The 25,065-nt window shown below is 36.8% G+C and overlaps 1 protein-coding gene across 12 annotated transcripts in view; it reads right to left on the minus strand.

Annotated features, from left to right (window-relative positions):
* Positions 1-25,065, minus strand: part of Scmh1 (Scm polycomb group protein homolog 1) — a 125,386-nt gene that overhangs the window by 59,419 nt on the left and 40,902 nt on the right. For 4 of the 12 annotated variants that reach the window (XM_040756746.1, XM_040756747.1, XM_040756748.1 and 1 more), the window contains 4 exons: positions 24,449-24,511; positions 23,650-23,673; positions 13,695-13,765; positions 7,572-7,806 (listed from right to left, as the gene is read on the minus strand). In XM_040756746.1, the coding sequence (XP_040612680.1) occupies positions 7,572-7,806; positions 13,695-13,765; positions 23,650-23,673; positions 24,449-24,511 (393 nt within the window). Of the gene's footprint in view, positions 1-7,571; positions 7,807-8,576; positions 8,895-13,694; positions 13,766-14,627; positions 14,771-20,800; positions 21,026-23,649; positions 23,674-24,448; positions 24,512-25,065 lie in introns of those variants that run through there. The other 8 variants (XM_040756752.1, XM_040756751.1, XM_040756756.1 and 5 more) reach the window with 8 other exon arrangements.

Consider the following 25,065-nt stretch of genomic DNA (forward strand, 5'->3'; position numbering starts at 1 on the left):
GGCTTACCACAGAAAGTGTCCTATCTTCCCAGTAGCTATATGGCATCCCTTGACTCTGCCTACTACCTTTCTCTATTCCTGTCTGGATTTCTTGCCTGGCTAAATCCTGTCTGTACATTAGCCAAAACACCTTTATTTATCAACCAATAAGAGAAACATATATTCAGAGCATACAGAAGGACATGCCCATCAGAGAGGTGCTAAGGAGTAGACTATACATCTGCTTTTATTTAGGAAGGTCTTCTGGGCTTCCTCCTGGTTCTGGAAAGGCTCTACCACCACTTCCCTGTTGTACCTGCAACTCATATTTCACTGGCATAGGAGTTGTGGCTGGTCTTGACATAGGCAAAGGTACAGATGTGGTTGTACACACTTCCTGCATTGTCAGTGCCAAGAACCTTGTTGCAGAGGTCAGTGAAAACTTTAAAAATTATAAAATAAGCATTTAAGGCACGATGGTAAGGCCTCTTCTAAAATTTTGATTGTTATTCTCCAACAAAATTTTACAAATTTCTACAAAGTTCAAAAGATAATAAATGTATCTAAAAAAATAAATCTCTACTGATCCTAAAATCTACCTAGAAAATGAAAAAATTGCCCAGTGATATAGAACACACAAAGCATTCCTTTCAAATCAGCAAAGCACACATCTATCAGATGGTAGTCAATGTTGCTGAGGAGTTTATGCTGTGCCGTTCACATATCTGACTAGGTGCCTCCCCCAGGGGCTAGTTGTGCTTTAAGCCAGTGACTCAAAAATTTGGACATTGGACTTCAGGGGAGATTTACAGGGTATATCAGCTTTATACTGCTCCCGAATTCTGACTTAAGCCATTTTTAACAGATATCCAAGTTTTAGAATTACTGTTTCAGAATTAAACCCAGTTTTGAGTACAAGAATGGGTCAATAATAACAGTGGTTCCGAGGAAAAGGTTGTCATCTCTGAGACAATGTAATTGAAGAGGCTTGCCCTACTTTACTACGTTGAGCTATGTAGTCCATAATGTCATTTGGTAGCTTAAGCATACTAAGACACTGCCTTTATCATGTATCAAGTCATATGTAGACTACTACTAGATTTTCTATTATTTCATAGTTTAGTTTATCTGTTCAAGCACCAGTTACACATGGGTGTAACTAGAGGCTTCAAGTGTGTTTTAAATTTACTTACATTCTTTCCTTTGTAGAGGTCCTAGAGATCAACCTCAAGCCATCAGACTTCGCAGCAAATGTGTTCTCCTGCTAAATCATCTTGCAGGTCCTGTCTGTGTAATTTGTGAAACCTTAATTATAACTGACTTTTTCTTCTGTGGGAGTTCAACTTTTTCTCATTCATGTTAACTCTATTCTATACACCACATTTTAAACATATTCATCCTCCCTCCAACTCCTTGCCCACTTCCCTACTCACCCAACTTTGTATCCCCTTTTGGTCTGTGTGTTGCCCATACATGCTTAGATATGTTGTACCCTTCTACTGAATTATGTAAGGTCTACCTACTAGGGGCCATTTCTCTAAAGAACCTCGACTTTCTCTGTCCCAGCAGTTATCAATTCCCAACAGTTCCTTAGCCAATGTTTGGGATTTCATATGCACTTTCCTCTCTATGTTGAGATTTTTGTCTGGCTTGAGCTTGCACAGGTCTTGTACATGCTGTCAAAATTGCTAGGGACTGAAACCATGGTCCTGTGATTGCTGGTTAAGTGCCCTACCACTGAGCTAAATCACTAACCTTTTTTCCCTGCTTAGTTGCATGCTTGGTAATACACACAACATAAAAATTACTATGGTAGTTATTTTAAACTGCGTATTTTCAGCGTTGTACAACCATCATCATTATGTTTCTCTGGAACGTTTTCATCTTCCAGAATGGAAACCTATTAACAATAACCCTCAGTTTCTTCCTACTGGCAATTCCTCACAACACAGGAGGAAAGCATTTGTTTCCTAGCCCTAGCGCTTGCTCTACAGCTCATGCAGCACTCTTGTCTAGTGCTGGATTCCTGCAGTGGGTGGCACACAGTAGCATCAGGCAGCATTTCAGTTACCATCATCACCTAGGGCAGTTTCACAGCAGCATCCTCCAGAGACTCTTCTTGAACATTCTTCTCAGAACTAGAAGAGGCAATTTCCTAGCAAGTTCTTCCAATGAGAACCAAGTGACTTCTGTTAATCAGAAAGCTACACCTGTACTCTTTCCAATATGGTCTTAACTTCAGCCTTGAGACTACAATGGAGGCTCTTCCTGAAGTACTGCATCTCAGTCCTAAGAGGGTGGCTTCCCTTTATGGTTGTTGTTTAAATATATTTAAGAAAATACCCCCATTACTCCAATCCTCTGATATAGTTCACACTTACATTAAAATTTTCTGTGCTCATATTCATATGTAATTTCTCTCATCACTGAACTCAGAGTGAGATGGTGAATGGGTATGTAATTTCACCCTTGTCTTATCCTATGTGTCTTAGACTGTTTCTTAGCTGTACAAAACTCTTTCTTTCATCACTCAGACAGGGCATGATATCAGAGCATTTCCTGAATTCCTACATTCTGAAAATGGTTTCATTGTAATCTCATTATCTGAGGAAAGTTTGACTAGATATACATACATCCTTATTCCCATCTCCCCGAGTTTCTTGAAATATTTCTATTTTGTCTCGCTTTGTACTCTGCTATTGTAAAATCTGATAGAACGTTGAGTTTAGTTGCTTTGTAAAAGACTTGGCTCTTTCTTTTCTTCTTTTTAAAAGAATTTAACAGTTTTACTAATGTTTCAGAGTTGACCAATCTGAATTTCACTTCCCAGAAATGGGAAATAAAAACTTGGCCCCTTAAATATAGATTTATTTCTTCTTTACTTTATAAAAGGTTTATTTATTCTGTTTTGTTTTGTTTGTCAAACCACACACATGCACAAATTGGATCTTTGTGGACCATGTTCTATGTTTCAGTACTTCCTTTCTGATAGACTTTATCCTTTCTAGTATATCTTATTCTCTTGGATATTTTTACTTCTCTCCTCAACACCCCTCACAATATTTTCATTTGATTCTGTTGTCTTACTGGCCATCTAGGAACTGAATTTTTAATTGAGATGATTTTGATTCTTCAATGTTTCTTGAGTTTGAACAATTTCATTTCACATCTTCTTGACTATGGTTCATTTCTAGTGTGATTCTCACCATGTATGAATCAAGGTATTTTCTCCATCTCTTCTCATTTAGTTCAAGTTGGGTTGTTATGCAAGTTTCTTTCTGGTCAGTCCATTGGTTTTGGCAACAAGATTTTCAGTAATTGAAGCAGTTTTATATTCATTTGTTTTTTTTCCCTTTTTATGGATGTTGACCAATCATTTTAAAGTGTCTATTTTAACAAGACCAGCAAAATCCAGAGGGTCTACTTTGTCAGGGGGCTTAGATTCTGAGTCGCCATAATTAATTGTAGTTTCTTTAGAAGACGGACTTCTTTGGAATGGGATGAGGAGACTGGAGTGTCTTTTGTTTTTATTTTCTTTGGTTCTACATAGAATCAAATGCCATTCTTTGCTTCCATCTCCTCTTTCAACATTGTCTTCTCTCCCACAACAGTGAATTTTCTCTCCAAGATTGTTATACTTTTTCTGGTTCTTCATACTATCAATTCAGACCCTCCTGCATTATTATTTAGTAGCATATACCTGACTCCAATAGGTCTCAGCTTTGTCTTGAATATCTCCTACTCTTTATGGGTCTATTTCTTTCTAGTTTGTGTTAGATCTCCAGTGCTCTCCTTTTTACACTGTTTTTGCCTGTATAAATTGTTTATTCTGGTATGCATCTGCTGGCATCAGAGCTTCCTATTCTAACATGTAGTTGAAATTTATGGCATTCTTAACTCAAAGTTATATTTAAGTATGAGTTACCAATGGTTCAATTTGTTTTCTTTTTTGATCTTTAAGTTTATAGAGAATTTGAAAAATGATTTTATTTAGGTAGTCATTATTATCACCAAAAGTTTATAGTTTTAATAATCTCTGAAGATACTTCTATTCTATTATTTTGAGACATGGCTTCATGAGTCCCAGGCTGAACTTTAACTCACTATGTAGACAAGGATGACCTTGAACTTCTGGTCCTCTTACCTCTATCTCCTGAGTGCTGGGATTATATACATGAACCACCACACCTAGTTAACTGAGTGCTTGGGGTTGAACTTAAGATTTTCAGTCTAACACAATGCCAGGTAATCTCTCTACCAACTGAGTTATATTCTTGGTACTAAAGTCTTCTTCTTCTTTGTTGTGCTGAGAATTGAACCTAGAGCTTCATTTATGGTAGACAAGTGTGACACTGCTTACCACTGAGTTATCCCAGTCCAAAAAATAATTTCCTTTTGTTATTGGTGAGTTTTTTTTGTTTTGAAGTGCTGGAGATTGAACCCATATATTCACACATCCAGAGCAAGCATTCTACCAACTGAGCTCTATCTACAACAAGATGCTTCTAAACTGCTATTCAAAAGTAGCACAATAATATAGCACTGTACAACTGGAAAAAGCAATAGGAATAGTTCTATTTCACTATGAAGTCATATTTAGGACATACCAGTAAATGAAAAAGACCAAGCTAATACAAGTATGCAAAGCATGCTACTTTATAGGCACACAAGTGTATATACATATGTAAATATGTATATTTACACATGCTCACTAGTCTTAATTCTCTAATATAGTTATTAACAATAATTAAGCTTCTGGCACAAATGCATGTATATTAATATGTAACAGTTATATGTGTATATACATATATATACATATATTTGTGTGTTTACATATATTTGACTAAATATTTTGCTTGCTTTTATATTACTTTTCCAATGTTAGGTACTAAAAGGATCTTGTGTATGCTAGGCAAGTGTTCTATCTCTGAAGTACATCCCTAGTCTATGGCTATATTTTTTGAATGAAAAAAAACAATAAAGCTAAGGAAAGTGGTTACCTATTCAAAAAAGGAAAAACTATACTGAAAGGAATTTTTATGAATGTACTTTGTTTCATAAACTTAACTTTAAAATGCATATATATATATTTGCAAATCCAATTAATTAAAAATCAATTTCATAGATAAAAGTAAATGAACACCTTCATTTCTAAATTAGTGACAGAGCCACTAAGAAAATAATTAATCCAAATAACCTCTCTGTCTGCATTTGCTTTGGGAGTTAAGAAAAATACAAATAACTAAAACAGTATCCATATCACAATGGTGACAACTGGGTAATAGTCTGAGTCTACTGCATGTGTACTGTAGAATAAAGCATATAAATTATTTGTTTATATTAGGGTAGAAAGATACAGATGTAAGATGACAGAGACAAAGTAGACAAACAGACCACTGTCCTGAATTTAAGTAGGATATTCTAAAATGAACTTAACGTTATCTAAAAAAGAAAAAAAGGCAGGCTGTATCTATACCAATAAGTTCTAAAACAATTACCTGTTTAACCAAAATTTTGGCTTTCTACTGCTCAGATTATGGTCTCTCTAAATACCATTTCTCATAAAAATGATTGCTATTAGTTACTTTTTCAACATTTTGATAAAAATGCCTGAAAAACACAACCTTAGAGGGGATGCAGGGGTATGAAGGGGTCATGATTTGAGAGGGCATAGTCTGTAGTGGTACAGAAGGTATGGCAGTTGGAGTTGCTCATAGCTAAAGCAGTGGGAGGATGAGGCAGCTAGTTGTCAGGTAGCAGAGAGCTTGGGCAGGAATTGGGATTTGGCTAACACCCAAGGCCTACCTCTCCTACCCCAGTGACCAACTTCTTCCAACTAGGCCCACCTCCTAAAGGTTCCAGAAACTCCTAAAATAGAATAACAAGCTGTCATGCCAAATATAAGTGACAGGATTCTTTGTGAGAAAGTAGTCCTGGGAGCTGCTAGAGAGATAGCTCAGTAGCTAAGAGTATTTGCTGCTCTTGTAGAAGACCTGAGTAAACAGTAAACCAACAGCTAACATCAAACTAAATGGAGAGAAACTCAACACAATTCCTCTAAAATCAGGAACAAGACAAGGCTGTCCACTCTCTCCATATCTCTTCAATGTTGTACTTGAAGTTCTATACCAATCAACTTTATTCAAAGAAATTCAAGATGGGAGAGGACAGAGGAGAAGAAGAGGAGATGAAGAGGGGGGTCAATGTGGAAGAAGAGGAGAATGATAGGGAAGGAAATAAGAGGAGAAAAAGATGAGGATGGAAAGAAGAGAGGAGGTAAGAGGAGAGGGAAGAAAAGACAAACAGGAGAAGAGAGGAGATCAAAGGAGCAGGAAAGGAAAGGAGAAAGACAAGGAAGGAAAGAATGGAGTAAAGGTGGCATGATGGTGACAAGTTTTAAACACCAAATATTTACTGGTAATTAAGAAATAATAAATTTATTCATATGTGGTATGGTTATGATTTTAAAATATCCTTGCTTATGAGAGAGACACTATTTCATGGTAAAGTGATACATAGTCAAGTACACATAAAATGAGTGCCTGCTGATAATTATAACAACAGAGGATAAGACAGACACCTGTGTTATCTTCTTTACCTTTGTACATACTTGAAATTTTCCCTCATAATTTTGATATGGAAGAAAACTCTTTAAAATGATACATATCTCCTAAGCACAATTAATATAGCTCAGCATCCTGAAGGGAACATGGCCCAAAATCCATAACTTATCACTTTCTTTCTCTCTCTCATGAAGACTCACTGCAATCAATAGAAACTATCAGTAACTGATAAGATGGCCTGATTTTCTCAGGTACTGAGGCAGAAAAAAAGATGACTATGATCTAAAGGAAAAGTGTGATTATTAGTTTAACTAAAAGAATAGATTTCCTTAATAATAGGTTCTTTTTTCTATTTTTTATTTAAATTAGAAACAAGATTGTTTTACATGTCAATTCCAGTTCCCTCTCCCTCCCCTCTTCCCCTGCCCCCAACTAACTCCCTATCCCATCCCCTTTCTGCTCCCCAGGGAGGGTGAGGCCTTCCATGGGGGATCTTCAAAGTCTTCATATCCTTTGGAGCACGGCCTACGCCCTTCCCCATGTGTCGAGGCTGAGGGAGCATCCCTCTATGTGGAATGGGCTCCCAAAGTCCATTCTCATGATAGGGATAAATACTGATCCACTACCAGAGGCCCCATAGATTGCCAAGGCCTCCTAACTGACACCCATGTTCAGAGGGTCTAGATCAGTCCTGTGCTGGTTTCCCAGCTATCATTCCGGGGTGACCAAGTAAGAACTGGGAGAGAAGAACTGTGGGAGAGGACATAAAAGAATTAACATAGCAGGTATCCTTTCTTCCAGGTGAATAAGATGGGAAAGAGTATGGTTTCTGGTAAGTTAAAAGAGTGTATGAGGACTAGACACCATATACTAATGTAAAGATAACTAGCTTTACATTAGGTGGGGTTTTTAGGAAACTACTCTGAAAAAGAAAGGGTAGTCATGTGTTCCAGGGTTTTCTCATAACAGAATGTATAATTTTTGGAACCTAACTGATTGGCCAGGGAGAACAAGGGTCTAGTTACTCACCTAGAGGGGGCTGCAGCATTCCACCATTCTTCTCACAGTTTCCAATTGGTTGGATTTCAGAGGAGTCAACTAGTCTCCAGAAGTCATTCTTGTTGTCACTGCCATCAAGGCGCAGACGGAGTCGGGCACCTGTAAGTCCAACTACCGTAGCAATACAGGTGGATGTGGTGTTCCTGGGGTCCTGTGCTTCCAATTTCATGCTGATCTTGAACTCATTACTCGGAGGTGTGTAGGACTGAGGAGAAGAAGTCAAGTGAATTAGGCAGACTAAGTATAAACTACATCAACAGGAATGTTAAGGAAATGGAACTTGAAAATATATGCATTGGATTCAAATTGGTTATAGATGGCCAAGGACAACCAGTGTGGCTTATTCCCTAACATTTAGGAAAGGTTTTATACAAATGGAGCATTAGAAAGCAAGATGAAGAAAAATGTTCCTTTCCTCTGAAGTATCAAATGTTGACTCCTACCAGTATAAGAAAGGGTAGGAGTATCTGATTATGTCTGCTGTTCATTTTCCTTTTCCATATCTACCAAACAGACTATTAGGGTTTGACATTTTTCTTATTTTGACATTAACTCATAAATCAACTAACATAATTGACACACATTAAACTGTGTGTTTTGGTAAGTCTTGATATATGGTACCACATTAACTCTATCTAGCTCTGAAAGTACCATTATGATCAAAATAATGAACATGCTATTATCCTGAAGTTCTCACATGTTTCTTTGTAATTTTCTTCTCTAGCTCCTCTCTTTCCAGTCTTAGACAGAATCATGGAGTAGCACTGTTTTTTTATTGTCTAGATTTTTCAGTGTAAGTATTACGGTATTCTCAAGATTGTTGACCTTATCAGTACAAGTGGAGTATATCTAATCTGAAATTATGAAATTCAAAATGAGAAGCTTTGTCACTGACATGCTGGTGTAAGAAAATTCTGTATTTGGCACTATATGATGTGGTGAAGTAAAAATACCATTAAAATATTGTATAATTACCTTCAGACCATGGGCATAAGGCATGTAAGAAACAATAATAAATTGTATGCTTAGATCGGTCATATACATATGATACTTTATCATATAGGAAAATATTCTAAAATATGAACTCCAAAACACTTCTGATTTCAAAAGTTTAATGTTCCTGGATTTAATAGGCATTTATTTTTGTTGTTTAGTAGTAGGCCATTTGGTTTAGTTATAGCTTTGGTTCTTATAAATACTGTGGCATATCCAGGTAGTGGTGGTGCATGCCTTTAATCCTAGCACTCAGGAGACAGAGGCAGGCGAATCTCTGTGAGTTTGAGGACAACCTTGTCTACAGAGCAAGTTCTGGGATAGGCTCCAGAGCTACACAGAGAAACCCTGTTTCAAAAAAATCAAAAGCCAAACAAACAAAAACAACAAGCCCCCCTAAAAAACGACAACAACAAAAAACCCAAAACACCCATGTGGTTATACACATGCATAAACAAATCTTTGGAGGAAATACACAACAGTCCATTGGAAACTACCCTCTGTATATGTTAGTACAGAAACCCTTTAACCTACCCACCCCATTTTTTTTTTTGAGGTAGGAGTCTCAATCATAGTCTAGCTGTATCTGGATTTCACCATGTTGTTCAGATGGGCCTTTAATACTGTGGTCTTGCTGCCTCAGACTCCAAAGTGCTGGGCTTATAGATGTGCACTACCACACCTGGCTTTTCCCAAATATTTTTGTTCTGTTGTTGATTAAATCTAAAGATACAGAAGCCACAGACAGAGAGCCACTTTCTTTTATCTTGCATAAACTTCCAATTGTAGAATGGGTAGGTTTGTGTGTAACTCATACACCAAAAATTAATTCCTTTGGAGTATATAAGTCAGTATGTTTTAGCATATTCATAGTTGAATAAACACCACACTTATCCATTTTATAACATTTTTATCATCATCCTAAAAGAAACCCCATAATTGTTGGAGTTATTTTCCATTTCCCTCTCTGCAGAGACCTCCTCAGGAACTATTAATTAATTAACCTCACATAGACATCCCATTTTGCTTACTTATCATTGATGGATATTTGTATTGTTTGCTCTTTGGATATTACATATGACTAATATTAAGAAAATTAATTGTAACTTTCCCTTGGGAAGTCCATACGCCCACTTAGGTTTGTCTGTCTCATACATAAAGACTAGATTAGACTATATTTAGTAATAAAATACACAACTGTTTCATAAAATTCTAAAATTCTCTTCTGCATCAAAACCAGGAATCACAGTTTGTCTTGAATTAAGGTCCTTAAAGGATTAGGGGGTGGCTCCTCAGATTGCTGAGAGTAACAGTACAGTTATGCCTCTGTCCCCTCACCATTGGCAGAATCACATCATTTGTAAAGAGTGATAACTTGACTTTTCTTTCTTTCTCTTGCCTAACTGCTCTAGTTAAAATTTCTATTATACAAAATAGCAATTGTAGCCAGGTGGTGGTGGCACATGCCTTTAATCCCAGGACTCAGGAGGCACAAGCATGTGAATCTTTGTGAGTTCGAGGCCAGCTTGAACTATAGAGCTAGTTCCAGGACAGCTAGGGCTGTTACATAGAGAAATCCTGTGTCAACAAAGCAAAACAAACAAACAAGAATTGTGACAATATAGAATTTCAAGACATAGTAGGAGCTATACTAACCATAATGCAGGATATTTTCTGATTCTTACCCGTGAGAAAATGTTTCCAGTTTTCCTCATTCAGTAGTAGAATGCTGCCTAAATGTCTGTCATATACAGGATTTATTATGTTAAGGTACAATCCTTCTATACATAATACGTTCATGACTTTTATCATGAACAATAATGAATGCTATCACTACTGTTTTTGCATCTATTGAGATAATCATTTTATAATTCATTCCATTTATGCAAGGTATTACATATACATTATGTAATATGTATTTGATTTGCATATTCTGAACCATTCTTGCATCTCAGGAATGAAACCAACTTGAACATGAGGTATGATCTTTCTGACAAGCTCAATTTTAATTTGCAAGTTTTTCTTGAGGATATTTGCCTTTTGTCCATCAAGGTTATTGCTCTATGGTTTGCTTTTGTTGTTAGATTGTCAGGCTTTGGTAACAGGCACTTCAGGCAGAACAGAATAAACTGGGAAGGGTCTCTACCATTTTAGCTGTTTTCTAATTTTTAAAAATCAGCACACAGGTGCTAAATAACATTATAACATTTTTCAAACTAAGTATGCTTTTGCTTTTTTTCCCAGCTTACCCTTGTTCCTCTGTTGTAGCCATACCCCCCACACCCAATACAATGACTCTTGTCTTTTATGGTTTAAGAAGCATTAGTTTGGATAAGTTCAGGAGCTTGGGATGTGGTTCAGTTGGTAGGATGCTTGCCTACTGTGTGCAAATAACTGGAGTTCAACTCCCAATACTGCATAAACTGGGATGTGGATGCAGGAGGATCCAAAGTTCAAGGTCAACCTCAGCTATATAGAATACTTGAGGTCACCTTGGAATATATAAGACCATTCATACCCCCACCAACCCCCCAAAAAAGGAAGGAAGGAAGAGATAAAGAAAGAAAATGAAAAAAGTTGCATCAAATTCAGCAATGTAACAATCTGGTCCTAGGCTTTTATTTAGTGAGACTTTTATTACTGATTCAGTCTTTCAATATTATTATTATAGGTCAACATTTTGGGTGTGTACAGGTATAGGTGGACATGTGTAAGCATACATCCATCCATGCAAAAGCCAGAAGAGGCCAGTGGGTGTCCTGCTGTGTCATTCTCCACCTTCTTTTCTTTTTAATTGGCTATTTTTCCTTTTTTTAAAATTTAAGTTAGAAACAAGCGTCAATCCCAGTTCCCTTTCCCTCCCCTCTCCTCCCTATCCCTTCTCACCAGGCCCTCCTGTCTCCCACCCAATCTCCACTCTGATCCCCAGGGAGGGTGAGGCCCTCCATGGCGGATCTCCAGATTCTGTCATTTCATCCAGGGTAGGGTCTAGGCTCTCCTTCAAGAGTCCAGGCTGAGAGAATATCCCACATTGTGGGATGGGCACTTAAAGTCTACCTTATTTTCTTGAGACAGAGTCTTTCACGGAATCTGAGGGTAGGCTGGCATCCAGCAAGCCACAGAGATCCACAATGTCTTCTTTTAAATCATAGCCATTAAAAATATATGGTGATATCTTTGCCATCATTATTTCACATACTCCTTTCGTTTTCTCTTCAGGAACTCCAATTACACATCTATCTGGCAAGCCGAAGCTATGGTTTGCTGTTCTCTTTTTACTTGTATCTGAACTGCTTTCTCTTTGAGATTCATTTTGGGTAGTTTCTGTTCCTGTGTCTCAGAGCTTAGTAATATTTTCTTGTAACATTAATATTATCCAGTTCATTTTTAATTTTATACAGTCAGTTGAGAGTCTTGACATCGTTCACTTCCCTGCTTACATTTTGAACATATTAAATAGTTTAAAATAATAGTTTAAGGTGTTTATCTTCTGTTCTATGTTCTGTAATAGGTTCTGAGTCAGTTTGAACCAATTGATTATTCTCTTTACTACTGATAGCATTCTTTTTTTAAAAAAAGATTTATTTATTTATTACACATATAGTGTCCTACCAGAAGAGGGCACCAGATTGAATTGTAGATGGTTGTGAGCCACCATGTGGTTGCTGGGAATTGAGCTCAGGACCTCTGGAAGAGCAGTCAGTGCTCTTAACCTCTGAACCATCTCTCCAGCCCCTGATAGCATTCTTCTGCCTCTTCACTTGCCCACTAATCTTTGACTAGATGTTAGGTACTGTGGATTTTATCACTGGGTACTGGATATTTTTTGCATTTCTACATTTTCTTGTGATTTGTTTCTAGATGAAGTTTCCTGATGACAATTTGATCCCTTCAAGTATTACTCTCATGAGGTTTTTATGCAAGTCTGGAGCAGTGCTCAGAGTATGACTATTTCCTGTTATCAAAAAAACCTTCTCAAGTATTCTCCAAATGTCCAATTGAAGAGGTTTTCCAGGAACTATGATCAGTCTTGTGTGAGTATCAGGCTCTCTTCTAATATTTTCAGATGGATTTTCCATTGGCCATAAGTAGTTTCCTTATCACTCAACAGCAGTTCTTTCCTGAATAATTAAAGATGATCCTCTGTAGACCTTTCGGTTTTTGTTATGTTAAATGTCCATCTTCTCTGACACAGTCACCTGTAAATTCTAGCTACTTTGATGTGTCTGGACTCTCAGTTCCATATCTTTGAATTAGGGAGTCTGATGGCTCAACCTAAGGTTCATCTTCCTTGGAACATGATCTGGATCCATGGGGATTAGCTGGCAAATCACACGGGCTTAACTCATTTGTTTCCCATTTCTGAGGTCACTGTTTGGTTCCCTGATCTTTGGGGACTTGAGTGCTATTGTTTAGTATACTTGAATTAAGAATGCTTTAGGTAAAAATATGAATTTAGACTATATTATTTCAAATAAACAGAAATCAGTAATTTTACTTAGAAAGTAGGTAAAACTTAAAGTTAAACATTGATAAGGAAATAACTGAGGACTAAAGGAAGAGTGATATAAAGAACTTGTGGCATCCTGCTTTGTTTAGCAACAGTGCACTGCTTATCCTACCAATCTTACTACTCATTGACAAGGCAACATCACACATTTTCTGGAACACTTAATTCTATGTAACAAGCTCTGAATGACTCGACAAATGTCCCCCAGTAAGACTGGGTTCAGTGTTCTTAAAGAAAGGTAGGATTGTGGCAGAGGTGTTGAATACAGGAAAAGTAACACTGAGACACATGCAAAAACTGTCTAAACCCACAATTATCTTTCCTATCTCTCTGAATTAGAGCTCCAGGAAAAAATGGTAATTTTTTCCAGTAACAGAATAGAATAACCTTAGAGGAAAGAAGGTGTTCCTTGGAATGAAGTTGGGGAAATGCCTGGTGCTAAAACTTAAGCATTTTACTTGAGCTCCTCTCATACAAGTTTATTTTGGGATCCTCAGGTGAGAAGTCGAAGGGCTCCTACCTCATGTTCTGATTACTCAACACCAGAAACCACTGTCTCCCACCTACTAACCATGCTGAAAATCAATTACCTGCTTGAAGCAATGCACAGGCGCTGGGACTGAACATGTTTCTTTTAGGTATTTGTCCCAGGTAAAATGACCTGTAAAGGAAATAGAAATCTCTATCACAGTCAACTCCCTAAAAAAATGCTCTTAGGATGTACTCTACACTAAACATCAAGAAAGCCATTAGTGGACTGGTTTAAACTTTCTTTTTTTCCCCCCCATATAATCTTAACCAAAGGTAATCTTAGAGGGAAGAATCCAAGTGACCTGGATGAATCTTTTTAAATTAATGTTTTAAAATCAGTCATAAGATGATTTAAGGTGCTTTACATGTTAGTCCCTAGACTGACTAAATATTCTAGAGTAGGGTATACAAGATCTCAAAGAAGTACTAAGAAACCCACAGAAAGCAGAAGAGACAGAAAGCAGTGGAGCAACTGTTCTTCTTGAACAATTTGACTCCTGGAGAGGCCCTGCATTGCAGTCATGTAACACAATTTAGCACCCAATATGGTTTGATCCCATACCTCAGCTTAGGAAGTATAAAGCAGAGACTATCTAGAGACATGGGCAAGAAGATTTCAGGGGAGAGAAAGCAACATGAGTTAGAAAAATATACTCTAAATTGCTACTCCAGTTACAAAATGCTGTACTGAGATAGGAAATGAAGGGTATGTGATAATCTAACCCAAAGTAGGGCCTGAGAAGCAATTCTGATGACAAGGAAGAACAAACTGGGTTGTCTATAGAATCTTCTAGTCCCTTGCTGTTGTCTCAAGTATCTCAAAATGTAAAGAACAATGAACTAGAAGAGCAATCTTTAAGGTGACAGTATTCTGGGGCCAGGACAACATGGAAAGGCATAGGCTGTTCTATACGAGTATCATTGGACCACAAAAGATTACCAATTCTTTATTTCAAAGTTAAAGCAATTGACAGTTTCCACCTAATACCCACCTAGAGGTGACCCCATGATGGAGCAGGGAAGGTCCCAGAGACTCTCACAAGCTAAAACACTGTAGCAAACCAGCATTTCTTGACGTTTTCTCTGTAGCGGAGCAGCTCAGGGCCCCTTTGGGCCATGCAAAAAGCACTAGCTGCTGGGAATAGAAATGAATCACTGAATAATGATATCTAAATCACTAAAGAGATGATGCCAAGACTTTAACACTCTACTGACTTTATAGCTTCTGTTTTAAAATTGGTTCCTTTCTCACCATCCTTAACTAAGTAAATAGGTTTGACCAGAAAGCTCAATCAGTTCTGAAATATTTCACGAGTCAGTTGATGATTAAATAACATGACCAGACTGTCCAGACAGTAAATGAGAGTTATTTCCTGGAGTGAAGGTTTAATGAGGTTATCAAACTTTAATAATGAATTTGCTTGCTATTAGTTGAGAAGGTCTTAAATTGAGGACTGAATAAATGTTATTATTTTCTATTAGATAAAGAAAACATTGCAATTATTATATCTTTAAAAATTAAAGATTAAGTCAAATTTTAAGTCTTGGATTTCACTGGCCCAAGGTCCTTTAGCTTAAGCTCTCTACCATGTAGAGCAGCAAGACCAGTTCAATTTTTCTATGCTGACAGAAATGAACTGTATATCTGTACTATCCAGTAATATAGCACTAATGTATAACTTTTTTTTTTTGGTTTTACGAGACAGGGTTTCTCTGTATTGTTTTGGAGGCTGTCGGTCCAGCCTGGCCTCGAACTCACAGAGATCCGCCTGCCTCTGCCTCCTGAGTGCTGGGATTAAAGGCGTGCGCCACCACCGCCCGGCTGTATAACTTTTACATACAACTTTTGAACATTTTAAATGTGACTAGTGTAAGAAACTAAGTTTTAAATTTTATTTAATTTCCAATAATTTCAAAATGCACATATGACTTATAGCTAATATATTAGGAAACAAGGTCTAAAATCTTGGACAATTCTAGATAATTGTTTTTATTAGCTTGAGTTCTGATCAATAGTACCCAAGAGACTTTGATTTTAAGAATTATGGCAGCATTAATTACAGTTGCCTATTACACATATCAGCAATGCTAATCAACTCCTGTGCTATACGGTAAAAGGGCCAGAAATCTCAGGCATATACTATGTAGGAAACCTTTTATTACTGAGTAAAGAGGATTATGTTAAAAGCAGTCCAAACACATTGATGACTGATTTGAACCATACCTTTTTCTAAGATACTTTTTATTATAATAACCCAATCAGATTCATTCTTTCATATATACCCTAAAGTTAGATATCATATGATTTTTGAATCTGCAAGTATTAATGTAATCACAAAAGAAATGGAGCAATGCTGGGCACTGGTGGTACACACCTTTAATCCCAGCGCTCAGGAGGCAGAGGCAGGTGGATCTCTGTGAGTTTGAAGCCAACCTGGTCTACAGAGTGAGTTCCAGGACGGACTCCAAAGCAATACAGAGAAACCTTGTCTCAAAAAAAAATGAAAGAAAGAAAGGAAGGAAGGAAGGAAGGAAGGAAGGAAGGAAGGAAGAGAATAAGAAATGGCAGCAAGCAAGGTATGGATCAAGTATGGATCAAGAGCTAGTTTTAAAAAAGAGCTGAGAACTATTGTAAGCCACATAGTCCATATCATAGCTGTTAACTCAGTCATTCTGGTAGTGGGCTAGAAGGTACAGACAATGAAAGTGGAAGGAGAAGAGAATGCTTGTAGTCTATGAAACCTTGACAAAAGCAGGCTCAGTGTGGCCCTGAAATAGTAGTTGCACAACACAGGGTCTAAATTGTTGATTCCAAAACCATATTCCTAAGTGTTGTCATTTCTTCAAAGTTCGTGGGACCACCCTTAAAAGTTTCACTCAGTAGCTTCAAGTTAAACCTGTGTCTATAGACTACTGGTTTTTTTTTCTGTTTGTTTGTTTGTTTGTTTGTTTTACGAGACAGGGTTTCTCTGTATTGTTTTAGAGGCTGTCGGTCCAGCCCGGCCTCGAACTCACAGAGATCCGCCTGCCTCTGCCTCCCGAGTGCTGGGATTAAAGGCGTGCACCACCACCGCCCGGCTGACTACTGGTATTTTTAAAGATATATTTGAAGTCAAAAGATGTCACTTAAGTCTATTTCTATAGCAAATATCTTAGGCAAATTTAAGCTTCCTAGCTTCAGTTTACTCATCTGAAAGATGGAGATAATTGTATATATAATGCATACAATTCTATATAAATTCATTTGATAAATACATAATATCCTTCCAAGTGTAAAGAACTGTGTTAAACATCGGTGGACCAAGACACACACAGTTCCTACATCATGACACTTTCAGTCACTAGATAAACAGAAATATTAAACTTACTTTTACAAATAATATTGTAATTAAAGTAAGTTTAAGTTAACAAGGCAGCACAGATCACCGTGAGAATGCAGTATAGGAAAATTGAAATATTTTATTTTTGTTATTTTGTGTGTGTGTGTGTGTGAGAGAGAGAGAGAGAGAGAGAGAGAGAGAGAAAGAGAGAGAGAGAGAGAAAGAGAGAAAGAGAGAGAGAGAGAGTTTGACTGGACTTTGTGGGTGTCCATAAAGTCCAAAGAGGCCCTCAGATCCCCTTAGAGTTAGAGTTACAGGTGAGCCACCTGACCTGGGTGCTGGGAACCGAACCTGAGGTTCTCAGCAAGAGCAGCAAGTGCTCTTAATTGTTGAGCCATCTCTTGACTCCCAGGATAGGGAAATTTAGTTCATACTTGGGATCTTACTACCAGACATACAATGTTTTATAATTTAAGCATATATAAAGCAAATGTTTTAAACTGTTCATATACAAATTAAACATTAAAATATTATAATTTGAATTGTCAATTATTTATTCAACACATTTACTGAGCATCTTCTTCTGAGGAGGCAGTTTAACAGGAATCCCTCCCTACCTTATGAAATTTACATTGCATTATGGTATATGATAAGACACAATTAGCAAAGAAATAAGAAAGGTGCATTTGAAAGGAATGAGGTGGTGTGAAAAAAGATAAAACAAAAAAGAAGCAAGCTTATTTATTTCCTTATCAGCTACTCTAGCTGGCTCTTTAAGAACTCTACTTTGTTCAACTTAGATGTCTTTAGATTAGAAATTCTACTCCAAGATTACTGTCTAAACATTGTTTCATCATGCATATTATAGTTTGTGATGGTCATTTAACTGTTGCCTAATTTTTTATTCACATATTTGAGTACCTTTAAAATGATCTCTGTGATAGTTAATCTTATTTGTTAAGTTGGTTGGACTGAGAAACTGAGATTATTAAAGCATCCTCCTGGGTTTCTGTGAGGATGTTCCCACAGATGAATACATCATGAGGGCTCTGATCTAATCAATGGTTTAATCTATTGATAGATTCCTGGGAGGTGGTCAAGCTGCAAGGTAGGATCTAACTGAAAGAAGATGGTTACTTTGTGTGGGCGTGGAAGGGTTATCTTGTCTTTGGCCCCTTTCTGTTACTTCTCTTTGCCTTGTTTACAATGAGATAATCAGTTTTCTTCCTTCTTTTACAATACATCTGCTTTCCCATAGACCTAAAAGCAAGCTGACCATAGACCAAAATCTCTGAAACAACAATCCAAAACAAATCTTTCCTCTCTTAATATGTTTCTCTCAGATATTTCTCTTCATTTACTTAACTGCTTATGTTTTTATTAACATATTAATTATACACAGTATACTTCATTATAATGTTTCATATATGCATATAAAGTATTTTGGTCATATTCACACCATAGCCCTCTCTTGTCTCCTCCTACTCTCTCAGGATTTAGTGACAAAAATCTGACTAACACAAGTCTCCCTGGAGCAAATACCAAAGAGTAGAATTAACAAAGTCTATGGATATTTTAGATTTCAACACAATCTATATTGCTTAAATATCCTCTAGATATTACTATCAAAAGCACATGAATGAAGAGGAGGTAGATATGACCAAAACACATTGTATACATGTATGGGATTCTCAAAGAATAGATACATAAAATGAAAAATAAAGTATATAAGCATTCATTTCACGCCTTTGCTAAAGCTGTATTCTGACAACTTCTAGGTTTTGGTAGGTTTTTGAGACAGTGTCTCGTTTATATAGCCCAGTCTGGCCTGCAATTTGGCTGACCTCAAACTAGCGATTCTGCTGCCTTAGCTTCCCAAGTGCTGGGAAATTTGATAAATCTAGCAGTAAACAAACAAAAACTCACCTATATATATTTTTGGACAGTCTTTGATTACTAATAAGGTTGAAGACTTTGGAATCTTATTAACTAGTTTTTATTTTTTGCCCTTTTTATGCTAACACAAACTTCCATTTCTTATAGATTCTAAGGTCTTTACAAATTAATATAAGCCCTTTATGTATATGATTAAGATGTTTGCCTCATTTGGTAGGGTTAGGCCTCATGTTTCTCTGTCATCCCTTTTATGGTTTCTCATTTTTCACACCACACTTTCCTCACTTAAATATTATAAAAATATTAACCCACATTTTCTTCAAGAATGTCTCTGGTTTCATTTTTTATATGTAAGCATTTGATCTATTTATAATTTAGTTTATTAAATGAATAAAGCAAACATCTAGTTCTTTTTGCTTTTTTTTTCAATAAATGTGCTCCAACACAATCTACTGAATAAATCATGGGTTTGAAATCACCTTGATCTTGAATTAGTTTTTTTTATACATTCTTAGATCTATTTCTGGACTCTATTCTGTTCTTCTCATTAGTCTGTCTATCCTAGAATCAGGGACACTGTTTCATGCAACTTCATAATCAGTTTAAGTAATTTGCTTGAGTGAATTATTTTCATAACTCATACCTTCCACACTATGCTTCCACGCTATGTGTGCTTGGCATTTTTCATACGATCAGTAAATGGTGGTATATACAGTTCTAAACCAATTTAGTTACTCTGAAATGCCTAGTGTTAAATAGTACTCTCAAAGCACCACCCATAACCCTTTAAAATTATTAGCTTGATATTTTAATGAATCAGCTAAAAATAAAACATCAAACAAAAAATAATTTCTGAAAACAAATAACAGGAACTAAATTATATTATTAGTGTCCCCTCTATACCACAAAGAAACCTCTTAGCTAAAAGCAAAGAGCTCATCAAATACCGTGGCTAAAAAGGGAAGGTTCAAGTGGATGCTCAGCTCCCACAATCAATACAATAAAAATCATTAATATATATTCCAACTATCTGGTTTGACGTTTTAAAAAATTCATGGCCAGAGAGGTATGAGTGACTTAGTATGTACAATCTTTCATCAAATTCCTGAAGATTAGAGCAGAAGGTTGGGCAAAACAAAAACTAAACATCCAAACCAAACCCCAAAACAACAACAAAAACCTCAAACAAAACAAAACCAACCCAAATAAACAAAAAAACCAAAGCCAGTTTCAGCTATAACACTAACATTTTCATGTAGTTTCTTCACTGAGGAAAAAAAATGAAAAAGAACACTCACTTGAGGTATTGTTACTTAATAGAAATAAAGCACATAGAGCAATGAGGAAAAGAGGCCTGGAGTGAAAAGGTTCTGGGTTGAGGAGGCTTCACAGGCCCAGAATCATGACACTCAGGCTAGATGGGAGTTTCCTCAAACAAACTTTTAGATACTTTTTTTTTGGCCTTGTATCTTTACCCAAACCACCTATATACATTGACATTCAACAAAACAAAAACAAAAACAAAAACAAAAAACCCTACTTTTTCTGTAAAGCCTGCTGGTTTTACCTCTCCCCTCTAAGATCCTTTCATACTCATCCCATTGTATCACTGTGATGAGCTATTTAAATGCTTTATGTATAGGGGCTATTTATTCCTTTTCAACATTCGCTCTTTAATATAGTGCTTTGAAGCTTAGTACAGGCTCAATTAGAGTTTTTGGGTGACTGAAAGCAAGAAGCACACAGGTACTACTTCTATCTGAACTATTACCATCACGCATGGACACTGAGTTTTCTCTGACTCTGAGAGAGATACAGCACACAAGAATAAAAACGGTGACTTTGTGGTAAAGAGATCCAAAAGCATGTCACCTGTGAACCAACTGAAGGAACACTCCATTAGCATTAATCATGAGTAAGAAAGCAAAGTCTCAGAGCCATTTCCTCACCCATTCTTCCAAGAATTATTTACAGTATTGTGCTGGGTACTGGAGGTACAACCATGATCAAAATATTGCCCTTGTTCTTGTGAGCTTCAGTCTAGGGAGGGACAGAAACTAAATGATCCATGGCAGAATGGTGTGGTGAGGGCTGCACTTGCAGAGGTGGAGGGTGCTGTAGGAGCACGCAGAAGGTTTGTGGAAGGCTTCCCAGAGGCAATAACATTCGTGTTCCTAAGTATAAAAGGATAAGATAAGCAGGAGTCAAAGCAAAAGCAAACTTTTTCAGAGAAAAGTTTAAAAAAGAGGTTGCAGACAGAAAGTTTTTGGGTATCAAAGCACCCTCTACACCACATGGTTAGTATAGTCAACCCAATAGGACATAGAAACACTATAGAAACAAATTTCTAGGCATGTCTGCAAAGGCTTATCTAGGTTAGGTTCACTGAGGTAGAAAGAGCCACACTAAATATGCATCGCACTCTCAAATGGGTTCCAGACACGTAAGATGGAGAAAGTTAGCAGAGTACAGGCACCCATCTCCGCCTGCTTCCCAGTTGTGAATGTGGCTAGCTGTCTCAGGCTCCTGACGCCACTACTGCCCAGCTCTCTACAAGCCCTTTGTCCATGAGTATCAACTCAGACTGAATAAACCCTTATTTCTTCCTTAAGCTTAAGTATTTTTCTACAGAATCAAGACAAGGAACAAACTCACCATGCTCATGAGGAAGAGAATACTGATAAATCTAGGGTGCAGTCACTCTGACTGCAGTGTTACAATGGACTGGAGCAGATAAGACTGGAGGCTAGAAGACTAGTTAGGAAGCTATGCCTAAAACTGGGGTGTGAGGTGACAGTGGCTGCACTATAAAAGTGGCAGAGCAGCAGAGAAAAGTCCGTCTCTAGACCTGCCATCTGATAACCAGAGAGATAATCCTCTTCTATATGGCTCTGAAAATTATGATATGGATAACAGAATACAAAAAAACGTATTTGGCTCAATATATACCTGTCTGATATGATGCAATTTGCCTGGAGAGGTTATTAAATTCCTAACAATTTGAGGTACTCAAGAATTCAATAAGCAATTTGCTCCACCAAAGCAAATAATGATTATTACTATTATTATCAAGTCCAGGGCCTTGAGCATGCTAGGCAAACATTCCATCACTGACTTATAGCCCCAGCCCTCAAAAGCAGATTATTTTAGGGTCTTACACAAAATGAAGGTTCCAGAAGTCTACTCTCGATTCTCATTGGAAAAAATAGAGCATGAAGCTTCAATGTATATCAGAGAATATATATGTCACCAATTACTCTCATGAGGAAAATTGTACTTTCAAATTATAAACTCCCTTGCTAACTGATATATTTGATGCAAAATGAGTAACTAAACTCCCTGTCAACAAACATATTGCTGACAACATGCCCAAGGCTGTCAAGTGAGCTACATTGTTACCATTATTCACATTAGCAACAAGACCAAAAAGCAGCTAAGACTGTGCCTACTTTGCCTGTTTCTGTCAGATTAGCTCAGTATTTCAGTTTCATGTTCATTTTAAAGTTGAGGAATTATGCCAGAAAAATTAATTCACTTGAAATTATAAAACTGATGAGTGGGGAATAGGAATTGATTCAAGCCTGTCCTGTCTGCTCATGGTTTTCCCATTTACACATTAGTACCATAAAAACTTGAGGAAAAATGTAAAGAACAAAGTAATCTCTATCATTTGTTTACCAAGTCCCAGGTACTTTGCCCTTCATCGTTTCACTTCACTCATTTGTTCGGCTCATATACATAATGCTTCACTTCAAAAAATGTCAGATTGGACTTAAAAGTGTGAGCTCAGCAGCTGAGAAGAATGAAAAGCATTACAATTCTCCAGTTTATAGGCAAATGAAAGTTTTATGGTGTTTTCACATTCGTTAGTTTAAGTGATCTTCCCAACCCTGTGAAGCAGACAGGCTGAGATTATTATTCCCATTTAACTCATGGTAAGAATAAAGATCACAGTCACAAAGTGACTAAATGGCAAAACCAGCTCTTAACAACCTAGGAATTCTGCTGGATTACTCCTCTACTTTTCTACTTTGTTATTTTCTGTTTCAGGATTGACAAAAAAATACCTTATAGGAAGAAGAGGTAAAAGGAAGGCAGTAGATAATGGCTGTAATACTGCTGAACACATGGAATTATGGTAACAAAATATATCAAAATATTTGAGCAAAATTTGGTAAAGATATGAGGATGTGAGTACCTATGTGATACACAAGACATCACAGGACTCTAAAATGACTGGTTTTTATGCAGAAGCCTTAAAAGCTGGCTGAGAACTGTATTAGCTTTATTCTTCAAATCTTAGTCCTGAAATATACTATGCAGGATGAAAACCGAATGTAGTATCAGTTTGACGTGTTACTTAAATTGGTATGTTTGTGTTTTTCTGTAGTTTATAAACGAAAGGAATCTTTACATTCAGTATTGGTTCAACCTATCTTGTGAGCAATTTCTTTTAGAAAAATGTCACCAAATATATTATCAAGAATAGAGGTTTGTTTTAGCTTGGACTTGGTAATTTAAGAAATTACTTACAGTTTGATTAGTTTCCTTTCTAACCTATACTTCTATGTAATTAACCATATCACTTCTCTTTTTGCTATCTTGGTCTGTGTCCTCCTGATAAGAAGGGCTTGATATGATATCTAAGCTAATTGCATGCTAATTATGCAAACAGTGATTCCCTGGATTATGAAACAAAGACACATGGAGTTCCTTTCCTAGTGGATTAAAACTGCTTACAATCAAATCCCTGGTCTAGTAAGTCCCCTTATTTAACAGAAAAAGAAAAACATCTTACCTAGCTCCGGAATGTCAGCAGGTTCTATTAAAGAAAACAAATGTCAAACCATAGGTCATCATGACAATTGAAACAGAATGATAGAAAGGTAAATTTCTGCCACAAAACAGGGGTTTGAAAGTTTATCTAGTACAATTTTCTCATTTTAAAAGAGTTTATTAATAACTGTAGAGGTATATGTAGCATTTGTGGTGGTTTGAAAGAAAATGGTTCCCCAAAGGGAGTAGTACTATTAGGAGGAGTTGCCTTGTGGGAGGAAGTATGTCACTGTGGGGGCAGGCTTTGAGGTTTCTTTTTCTCAAGTTTCCCTTATGTGTCAGTCAGTTACTTTCTGTTACCTGAAAGATGTAGGACACTTGGCTATTTCTCCAGCACCATGCCTGCCTGCATGCCACCATACTCCTTGCCATGATGGACTGAACTTCTGAACTGTAAGCGAGCCTCCTCCAATTAAATGTTTTCTTTATAAAAGTGGCTGAGGTCATGGTGTCTCCTCACAGTAATAATAAACCCTAAGACAGCTTTCAATTTTGCCTTCCTTTTGAGCCTAAAGTAATAAAAATGAGAATGCAGAGACTGAGGAACTGTGCCTAGAGCAGCGACATTAATTTGGGATTATTTATACTCAGAATCTAGGTTTCTAGATCAAAAGAAACTATACTGCTTTTGGCCTCCATAAATGCTAATATATGCTTTTGATTTAACCAGTGAATTAATTGTAAATACAGACTTCTAAGAGTAAGTTTTATGACAAGAGATATTGAATACAATTTTTCATGCTAAATCGCTTTTCTCTTACCTTGATACTGAGATGCAGACTCTGACAAGTGACCATACTTGTGTTTTCTCACATCATTCCAGCCTATTGTTATAGAAAGAGATAAGGATAAGTCATGAGGGAAGAAAAGACAAGATTCAATACTTGTGGCAGTATGCATTAATAGTTCTTAATAAAGAAATACACCTTGGAGATTTCATTCTAAGGAAATAATACAAATACAGAAAAAAAAGGTTTCATTTGAAAAGGTTCAGCATTGTTTCTAGTAACAGAAGAAGACAAGAGTTTCAGGATTTGGTATTATCCCTAGGTTCAGGCTTGCTTTAGTTGGCTCTTTCTTTGGTATGCTTCGATTCCCTCCTTTTGTAATGGAAGTATTTATTCTGTGCCACTGTATAGTGGAAGCATATAAGCTGTTTATAGGCATTCACAGTTAAGAGATTGATTGTATGAGTCTTCTTTGAACAGCTTTAGATCTGTTAAAGATTAGGGGATATTTTTTTTGAAGTTGGACTGAATGCATTCTGCCTCATCAGATTGCCATGAGCCTATAGGACTTAACACATTTGGATGTCAAGTTGGCAAAGTGTAGACTGTGAATGATTATTATTGTCAACTTGATTAGATCTAGGATCACT

The sequence above is a fragment of the Mesocricetus auratus genome, unplaced genomic scaffold (genome assembly GCF_017639785.1).
Source record: "Mesocricetus auratus isolate SY011 unplaced genomic scaffold, BCM_Maur_2.0 Super-Scaffold_100014, whole genome shotgun sequence".
Lineage (NCBI taxonomy): Eukaryota > Metazoa > Chordata > Mammalia > Rodentia > Cricetidae > Mesocricetus > Mesocricetus auratus.